Source organism: Bubalus kerabau, chromosome 4 (genome assembly GCF_029407905.1).
Source record: "Bubalus kerabau isolate K-KA32 ecotype Philippines breed swamp buffalo chromosome 4, PCC_UOA_SB_1v2, whole genome shotgun sequence".
Classification (NCBI taxonomy): domain Eukaryota; kingdom Metazoa; phylum Chordata; class Mammalia; order Artiodactyla; family Bovidae; genus Bubalus; species Bubalus kerabau.
Genome location: NC_073627.1, coordinates 8,076,991 through 8,085,649, shown reverse-complemented (window position 1 = coordinate 8,085,649; position 8,659 = coordinate 8,076,991). Strand labels below are relative to the sequence as shown.

At 57.0% G+C, this 8,659-nt stretch overlaps 2 protein-coding genes across 4 annotated transcripts; one reads left to right on the top strand and one right to left on the bottom strand.

Annotated features, from left to right (window-relative positions):
• Window positions 1–717: 717 nt before the first annotated feature.
• On the top strand, window positions 718–5,373 carry MIF4GD (MIF4G domain containing). 3 transcript variants are annotated; one of them, XM_055575126.1, is made up of 6 exons: window positions 718–860; window positions 2,177–2,308; window positions 3,461–3,570; window positions 3,753–3,908; window positions 4,000–4,092; window positions 4,613–5,373. In XM_055575126.1, the coding sequence occupies exons 2-6, from the start codon at window positions 2,227–2,229 to the stop codon at window positions 4,838–4,840; spliced, it is 669 nt and encodes a 222-aa protein (XP_055431101.1). In that variant the 5' UTR covers window positions 718–860; window positions 2,177–2,226; the 3' UTR covers window positions 4,841–5,373. The 3 variants fall into 3 exon arrangements, with proteins under 3 accessions (XP_055431101.1, XP_055431102.1, XP_055431103.1); XM_055575127.1 differs by lacking the exon at window positions 718–860 and adding an exon at window positions 1,116–1,246; XM_055575128.1 differs by lacking the exon at window positions 718–860 and adding an exon at window positions 1,213–1,351.
• Window positions 5,278–8,652, bottom strand: MRPS7 (mitochondrial ribosomal protein S7). Its single transcript, XM_055575125.1, has 5 exons — window positions 8,405–8,652; window positions 7,673–7,864; window positions 7,504–7,567; window positions 6,972–7,139; window positions 5,278–5,887 (listed from the first exon to the last, which is right to left on the bottom strand). Exons 1-5 carry the CDS (start codon window positions 8,485–8,487, stop codon window positions 5,666–5,668), a joined length of 729 nt encoding a protein of 242 aa, XP_055431100.1. The 5' UTR covers window positions 8,488–8,652; the 3' UTR covers window positions 5,278–5,665.
• Between the last annotated feature and the right edge of the window lie 7 nt (window positions 8,653–8,659).

Here is an 8,659-nt window from a genome sequence, read left to right as displayed (position 1 = left end):
ATCTTTCTTGTCCAAGCTACAGGAAAAGGCAGTTCTTTCCCAGCCTCTCCTGTATGCCTTCCTGCGGCACAGGGTTGACCTCTGACTTGGCCCTGTCTGGGCTGCTGAGCCCACACCTCTCCCCAAGCCCAGACCAGGACGGACTGAGCCAGGCACTTGCTCATCCATCAGTCAGGATGTGGGTGTGTTTACTCAGTCATGTCTGACTCTGTGACCCAGTGGACTGTAGCCTGCCAGGCTCTGTCCATGGGATTCTCCAGGCAAGAATACTGGAGTGGGCTGCCTTTTCCTTCTCCAGGGGATCTTTCCCCACCCAGGGATTGAACCTGGGTCTCTTGCATTGCACGCAGATCCTTTGCCGTCTGAGCCCCCGGGGAAGCTCAATGTCAGGGTCACACTCCCAACTCCTGGGGCACCAAAAGTTGGCAAACGGACCCCTTTCTTTTGGGCTGATTCATTGATTGTCAATTTATTTTACCAATATCGTTTGTACTTGGAGTGGGGCTTCGTGGAACTCGATCTAGCCCTGACGGCTTCCTCGCCTTCTCTACCTCGGGTGGGGGCGGGGGGGCGCGGAGCCCGGGCCTACCGCCTGTGAGGTTCGGCCCCTCCTGCCGTCTGCTCTGCGCTCCCACCTTGCTCCCCGCGCCTGCCGCCGGGCTGCGGACCGCGCCCTCCGCAGGCCCCTCCTACGCCGCTGGCCGGCCCGGTTCCTGACCCGGTTTTAACCTCAGCCCGGCGTGGGGCGGGGCGGGGTGGGTACCACTGCTCAAGACCGAGGGCTTCACGCAGGCCGAGGAGCAGGTCCGACCCAGCGCCTGCGAGCCGGCGTGGTCCCGGGCAGGCCCGGGGAGAAAGAGGTGAGGAGAGGAAGGGGGCGGTGGGGGCAGGGGTCGCGGGCGTCCTGCGTCGTCCCACGCCGGGAACCTCTGAGCTGGCGCGGCCTGCTGGCGAGGGCAGCGTCGTCGGGGCTCCGGCAGGGGGCGCTCGTACGCTGCCCCGCCCAGGCCCCGCCCCGCCGCCCAGGCCCCGCCCCGCCGCCCAGGCCCCGCCCCGCCGCCCAGGCGCCGCCCCGCCGCCCAGGCCCCGCCCCGCCGCCCGAGGGCCCCCCCAGCCCCAGCACTAGGAAATGACCTCAGCTGCGCGAGGCGCCGGCGGCCCAGCCTGCAGCGCCGCGGACGCGGGGCGCGCGCACGATGTCTACCGAGCGGCCTTCGGGCACGCGGGCGCGGCGCCGACGCGGCAGGTGGGTCCCCGGCTCTCTCGCCACCCCTACAGCTCGCGGGACACCGGACGGCGGGCTCCACTGAGCCGCCGGGAAGGGCATTCCGGACTTAGGAATGCTGCCCAGGTCTGGAGACCCTTAAGATCCGCTCCTTTGGCCGGGGGGAGAGGCACCGAGTCCGGAGGGGAGACTCCAGCGGGGACCACCTTTGGGGGCCACGTCACTGCTTCCCCCCTCCCCACCCCCCCCCACCCCCCCCCCCACCCCCGCCTTAAGAGGAAGGCTCAGAATGGAGCTCAGGACTCTCAGCACTGCCCCCCTCGTGAGACGGCAGGGCCAGGTTTCTTGCCCCTCGGGAGGCCAGTTTAACCACTCTGTCCCGGGGAGAAACTGGCCGGTACAAGGGGAGTCAAGGCGGCACCCAGCTCTCTGGCCGGCCCCAACCCGGGACTGGGCTTTCTGGGGTGAGGACTCCGACATAAGGGAGAGGGTTGGAGAGAGGGGCTTCGAACCCTGCTGGGACAGATGCCCACAGCCTGGAGCCCCGGCCCTCTCACTCGCCGGGAGCCGTGGTGGACCAGTAGCTTCTGGGTCGTCTGATGCAGGCGTGGAAAGTGTCTGATATCCACGCATCCACCCCCTCATCTCAGTGCACCCGACCCCACCCCAGCTTTGGTATCAGCTGAGAATAACTGAGGCAGACTAGAGGGCAGACACATTCACCCTTCATCTCTTTACTCTTGTGTAATCCCAGAGACTATCAGGATTCTTAAACTGAGCAGCAGGTGCCTGGCTGGTGCCCAGTCTCCACTAGAAGCCAAGCTTGGTGGGCACCCAGCCAACCCCTGAATGCCATGGACTGCCCAGCCCTGTCCATGGCCCATAGGGCTGAGAGCCCTGCCTCCGTGTTCCACACCTAAGACCTCTCCATTCGCCTCTCCCCCCACCCAGGTGCTGTCCTTAGTCCCACCCCAGTAAAGAGCTGCTGCACCTGGATAGTCATGGGGGAGCCGGGTAAAGAGGAGTATAAAATCCAGTGTTTTGATGCAGAGACCCAGCAGCTGCTGAAGACAGCTCTCAAAGGTGAGCATGGGGAACCCCCTGAGCCTGGCTCCAGAGCACCAGAGAGGGACAGGACCGGAGGACTGGGCTGACCCTGGGAATGCACCACCCTCGCCCTTCACTTTCTGAGAGCAGGAGTCCGCAACATAATTCTGGAACTGGAAGACATTTAGGCCAGTATTTGGGAGTATGAATCATAGATCATGGTTACCCCTCAGATTGTAAAGTGTTTTTAAAGTACCCAGGAAAGGAGGGTGAGGCACAGAAAACCCAGTTCCTGCCCCTTAAGTCCTTACGCTGGACCTGGTTTCTGCATTGCTGCAGCCCCTCTCTTGAATATGCGGAGCTGCCTGACTTGGGACAGAAGATGGAGTGTTCTGCTTGGCAGAAGAGCTCCACTAACTGTCCTGGGCCAAGGCCCTCCCGCAGCACTCAGGACAGAAGTTTGACTCAGCGAACGATTAGCAATGCCTGTAGCGTGCCAAGCTAAGCCTGCAGAGAGGCCCTCCCCGGCCTGCTTTGGTCAGGGGTTCATGTGTGTGTTGTAAGAACGCTTTCTTCCGTAGAATGGCTGTCAGTGTTCAATCTTCAACCTAGTGCCAGGAAAAGACGTGTCCTAAAAAAAACGAGCACTCTTTGACTCTTTATCAGCCACACAACCCTGTTTTCTCTGATTGGGCCACCAGGAGCTCATGGCTGCAGCTGCTCCTGTGTGATGGTTCCTCTGTTTTCTGATCTCTTTCTCTTTTTTTTTGGCCACACTACATGGCTTGCAGGATTAGTTCCCTGACCAGGGATCGAACCTGCGCTTCCTGCAATGGGAGCAGAGTCCTAAACACTGGACCTCTGAGGAATTCCCCCTTCTGGTCTCTTTCAGTTCAGTTCAGTCGTTCAGTCATGTCCGACTCTTTGCGCCGCCATGAACTGCAGCATACCAGGCCTCCCTGTCCATCACCAACTCCCGAAGTTTACCTGAACTCATGTCCATTGAGTCGGTGACGGCATCCAACCATCTCATCCTCTGTCATCCCCTTCTCCTCCTGCCCTCAATCTTTCCCAGCAGTGGAAGTATATAATGGGAGTGCTTGTCAGTGAATACCTCAAATCCTTTAGAAGCAGGTGGAGGCATATATAACTAAGCAGCTCTAGACTCCCCACCTGTCTTTACCCTAGATCCAGGTGCCGTGGACTTGGAGAAAGTGGCCAATGTGATTGTGGACCATTCTCTGCAGGACAGTGTGTTCAGCAAGGAAGCAGGACGCATGTGCTACGCCATCATTCAGGTTGGGTGGGGCTGGTAGAGAAGGGGAGATGCTTTGAGGAAGGTGCTTCTGAAGTGGGCAGAGGCCAGCAGGGCAGAGATGTGAAGGGCTGGCCTCAGAGGCAAGAGAGGAGGAGGACAGCAGGGAACTCGGCCTGGGAAGCTTGGGTCCTGGGACTGCCCTTCCCTTTCCCTGGCTCACAGGCAGAGAGCAAGCAAGCGGGCCAGAGTGTCTTTCGCCGTGGACTCCTCAACCGGCTGCAGCAAGAGTACCAGACTCGGGAGCAGCTTCGAGCCCGCTCCCTGCAGGGCTGGGTCTGCTATGTCACCTTTATCTGCAACATCTTTGACTACCTGAGGGTGAGGCCCCACCAGCCACGTTCAGCAGAGGCCACCCACCTGTCTCCTGCGTCACTAAGCCAGTGCTCTGGCCCCTGCTCTCCCCCTGCAGGTGAACAACATGCCTATGATGGCCCTGGTGAACCCTGTCTATGACTGCCTCTTCCGGCTGGCCCAGCCCGACAGCCTGAGCAAGGAGGAGGAGGTGAGTGGCCCTGGCACCGAAGACTGTGGAGATGGGCTCAACTTGTAATGCCTGCCCCCATCCATGGCGACTTTCACCTGTGGGGCAGGAACCTGGTGGGGGTGTTCATGGCCTCTCAGGGTTACAGGACAGGTGCTAGGTCTGGGATTTATCCAGAACACAGCACCGCTAGAACCTCCTGGTTTAGAGGCTGTGTTCCCAGTAGGAAAGCAACTGTGGATACTGGTGGCCCAGAAACCAAACTGGGGCGGGGGGCAGGAGGGCAGGGGAGTGGGCCTGAGAAGCAGTTAGGGGATGGGGCCTTCCTCCACCTGGCCCAGGTGAGAGATCTGAGGCAAGTCTTTGAGCTTGTTCCTTTCACGTGAGGCAGAGACAGTGCCCACCGGGTCGTGTGAGGATGAAGGCGGGGAAATGTGTGCACAGGCCAAGCCCGGAGCCTGGCACACAGCGAGCTCTCAGTAAATGGCCGCTCTGTGTGACGGAGGGCCGTGCCTGGGGTCACCTCCCGCTGCCCCTGCAGGTGGACTGCCTGGTGCTGCAGCTGCATCGGGTCGGGGAGCAGCTGGAGAAGATGAATGGGCAGCGCATGGATGAGCTCTTTGTCCTGATCCGGGATGGCTTCCTGCTCCCAGCCGGCCTCAGCTCCCTGGCCCAGCTGCTGCTGCTGGAGATCATCGAGTTCCGGGCAGCCGGCTGGAAGACCACCCCGGCTGCCCACAAGTATTACTACAGCGAGGTCTCTGACTAGGCCTCCAGGCTTCCTCCCCAGTGGCGCCAGCCTTTTTTCTGCCCACCTTCCAACCTGGCAGCGGAGTCTTCACCTCTGCCAAAGACTTCTTCCCTTTCAGACTTTCAGGAGCACCCGAGATGTTTCCCACTTAATGCAGTGGTCCTGCCCTGAGCACCTTCCCTCCGAATCCAGGACGGGGGAAGACACAGGCACACCTGCCCTGCGGCCCCACCAGCCTTTCTCCCCTCACCGCTGACCTGGGAACTCCTGCCGAGCACTGGCCTATGGAACCACTGGTGCAGTAGCTGGCTTGCTGCCTCAGATGCCCCATCTGTAAAATGGGTGCCCAGAGCCATGGGTGGGGCCACTTAGGGATATCAAAGGGGATAAGCAGAGTCACACCGGAAACTGCTTTTTATACATTCTGTACAAGGACCACTTTAGAACCGAGCATATTTCCTCCAGTTGGTTTTAATGAATTGTAATACCACATCACGTGTTACACCAGCTCAGGACGAGAATTTTCTAATAAACTCTTTCTGATACTAAAACTGCTTCTTCTCATATCACCCAAAGGTCCACCCCAAGCTGAAGGAAAAGAAGGCTGGGTGAGCCCTAGGTTTCTTAGGAAATCCAACTTCATATGCCCCCTCTTTCCAAGGAGATGGGACAGAGAGAGCAAGTTCCAGCCCCCAGAGAAATGATGAACAGGCAGTAAACATGTGGCTCCGTCCCTGGTAGGAGGCCCGCCTGCCCTTAAGAGGGAATGGCTCCCTTAACCCATAGGCTCACACCGTTTCTGGCAGCAGAGCATGCTGCTGTCTTCCCGACTCTTCGCCCACACTACCACCAGCGGTAGTGGGCCAGTGCGCGGTTGGCCTCGGCCATCTTGTGCATGTCATGCTTTCTCTTGATCACAGGGCCGCGGTTGCAGAAAGCCTCCAGCAGCTCCTGAGACAGCTTCTCCGGCATCAGCATCCGCCGGGGCTTCTTCTCCCTGCACTCAGTGATCATCCATTTCATGGCCAGGAAGCGGCGACGCCGCTCAGCCAGTGGAACGGGGACCTGGGCAAGACGGGACAGGGGCAGGTTAGTCTGAGAACTTGCCAGGACTGCAGCCTCCTTAAGTAGCCACATGTCCACTCAGGGCCAGCCCTGGCAAGGGTGCTGAGGAGGAGGGCCTGACTGCTCCTCTCTGAGCTCCTCTCACCCCTGGCTGACCTCAGTGCAGCAGACATCACAGGCATTTGTCAAACAAACACTTCTTGAGCACTGGCCTTTTTCACCTCTAAAGGGAGTTCAGCCAAGTTGATAAAAGCACCACTGGGAAAAGCCCTGTCAGCTGGCATGACTTAGCCAACACAGATCATGAGCGCCTAGAAACAGGTCTCTCTCGTCCCAAGAATCATTTGCCAGGCCCCTACTATGTGCCAGGTACTACGCCAGACCCTAGGGACACAGGCATTGAGAAAGTCTCTACTCTGTGAGGTTTACACTGAAAAAGGAAAGACAAAACAAATATATATATTAAAAAAAAAAGGAAAGAACATCCACTTATGACAACGAAGTATAATTAAATGCTAGCTTCCCTGGTGACTCACACAGTAAAGCCACCTTCTGCCTGCAATACAGAAGACCTGAGTTCAATCCCTGGGTCAGGAAGATCTGGAGAAGGAACTGGCAACCCACTCCTAAAATCCTTGGCTGGAGAATCCCATGGACAGAAGAGCCAGGCAAGCCCCAGTCCATGGGGTCGAAAAGAGTTGGACATAACAGCGACTAACACTTCACCTAGTTCAGCTGAACAGTGATGAAGCGTCAGTCGAACACTATGCTAGACACTGATGTATAAAGATGAGGCAGAAACGCAGCTCCTCACCATCAGAAACTTATACTCTGGACACAGAATGCTGGACAGAAGGGGCAATGGGGGAGGTACTGTGGGCCTTCTAAAGAGGTCCTGTAGATACTTTTTTGGCTCTCGTCCATCTTCTGCCTATAATCTTTATACCATGGGACTGAGATGAGAAGACATTGGCACTCTGCAGTCCCAAAAAAGCTATCGATCTTGGCCCAACTCTAAATACCCCCACTCTACCCCCGCCGTTTGACACATGAGCAGCACTGCTTTCCCACCCTGACCACTCACCTGGTAGAAGTGGCCCCCCTTGAGGATGGGTACCAGCCCAATCACAGGCTCACAGTTTTTCAGTGCTTGATGGAAGATGGTGTAAGGGTTGCGTTCGATGGTTGCTTGTTCCTCTGCAGAAGCAGCATGGTACTTCTCAAACTGCTTCCTTTTCACAGCTTCCAGGGTCTGCAAAGGGATACAGTGGAAGAGGATGCCCGGGGTCCCTAAAGGGTTCACCCAGCTGGGCTAGGACCCTGCCCTTTATTCCCATCATCCTGTTCTTCTATAGCTGCCCAACTATTCCCTTAGTACTTCTGAAACAAAAACCCTGGACCAGGACAGAAGAATGAGCTAAGATTTGTAATGTGGGGCTGGGGGATGGCAGTGGTTGACTCCTGTAGGACTTTTTAAAGCCTCCGCTCCCATATAAATACAGAGAAACTCATTTTAATGACAGGTACAGAATCCATTGTTTTTTGTGTTAAGACAAAAGAGCCAAACACAAAGCTATGGGGAAAACAAAGATGACAGAGAGAGAGGTACTGTTTACCTGTGTCATGAGTGATCTGGCCAGTATTTTGTTTCCTCCTTTCATCATCATATTGGTGAATTTACTTTAAGAAGAAAAAGATGTTTAGGGCCCCAAGGTTGTCACTGTAGATCCTTCCGCCTTCCCCCATATAGTCCCACTCTGTGGAACAAGTTTGTTTTCTGCTAACCTGATCACTGGGTCTTCAAACACAGAGCTTGTTTTCGTGGCTGGGGCAGCTTTAATAACCTGAGTCTTCCTGAGCTCCCGCTCATACGTCTCCTCCTCAGTCAGCTGGGCCAAGGGCTTGCGGTAATATTCCTTGTCAATCTGGGGATCCTGGTACTCAGGGCCATAGCGGCTCCACCTCACCTGGGTTAGCCTGGGGTGGGGGGAAGAGGAAGAAGAGGGCAAAAGCTGACTCAAGTGAAAAGGGCTGACTTAACAATAGGCATGTATGCCAAACCGCCGCCAAGCGAGCAGCGGGGAGACCGCCGGCCAAAGCTGAGCTGCAGTAATTCTGGCTCTTGTCCCAAGAGGTAGGAGGACCTCCCCTTAAGAGGCCAGGAAAGTCTGCTCCTCAAGTGCCAACAGTAAGGACTGGCTCCTGAACTTCAAAATAGACAATCCGCCTATGCATCTCTCCCCCCACCTCCCAGCAAAGAAAATCCCAGTTCTGAGTTTTTCAACAAGATCGCACTTTCAGTTCCAAGTGAGAATTCCTCAGGCAGGGAGCAACTACTAAGCTTTCAGATTGACCCAAACTCACGGAGAGGGTTAAAGAGGATTGAACTCAGTTATCCCGGCCTCCCAGGCTCTCTCCAGGTCCCTGCGAGGCTTGCCTGTGGCCCCCTCTTTTCCTCCCCAGCAGGTCTCTCCGTGAAGACCCAAGAGGACGCCCAGCTGCCCGCCACCCTCTCACCCTGGAAGCCGCAGGACAGCTATCCGCACACCGAGAGCCAAGCCGGACCACCCTCGCGAAAGCGTCACCGTGGGGGCAGCCATCTTGGCTGCCAGCAGGACCCCACGGAGACTGCCCTCGGCGTGCCTGAGCGAGTGACTAAAGACGGGGAAGGGAGCTATAGGGTCCTAGCTCTGCGCAGCACCCTGTTAATCTGGGCCTGAAGAGTCTCTCACTCCGAGGTCTAAGGCGGAGAGTCAAAAAGGAAACGTTCGC

What these genes read in the sequence shown, in the direction of transcription:
- MIF4GD (XM_055575126.1), top strand. Translation starts at nt 2,227, where the DNA reads ATGGGGGAGCCGGGTAAAGAGGAGTATAAAATCCAGTGTTTTGATGCA. An exon ending in TGTGCTACGCCATCATTCAG is followed by an intron (nt 3,571 to 3,752) that starts GTTGGGTGGGGC and finishes CCTGGCTCACAG; the next exon opens with GCAGAGAGCAAGCAAGCGGG. An exon ending in ACATCTTTGACTACCTGAGG is followed by an intron (nt 3,909 to 3,999) that starts GTGAGGCCCCAC and finishes CTCCCCCTGCAG; the next exon opens with GTGAACAACATGCCTATGAT.
- MRPS7 (XM_055575125.1), bottom strand. Translation starts at nt 8,487, where the DNA reads ATGGCTGCCCCCACGGTGACGCTTTCGCGAGGGTGGTCCGGCTTGGCT. An exon ending in GCTGTCCTGCGGCTTCCAGG is followed by an intron (nt 7,865 to 8,404) that starts GTGAGAGGGTGG and finishes CCCCCACCCCAG; the next exon opens with GCTAACCCAGGTGAGGTGGA. An exon ending in TTTGAAGACCCAGTGATCAG is followed by an intron (nt 7,568 to 7,672) that starts GTTAGCAGAAAA and finishes TTCTTCTTAAAG; the next exon opens with TAAATTCACCAATATGATGA.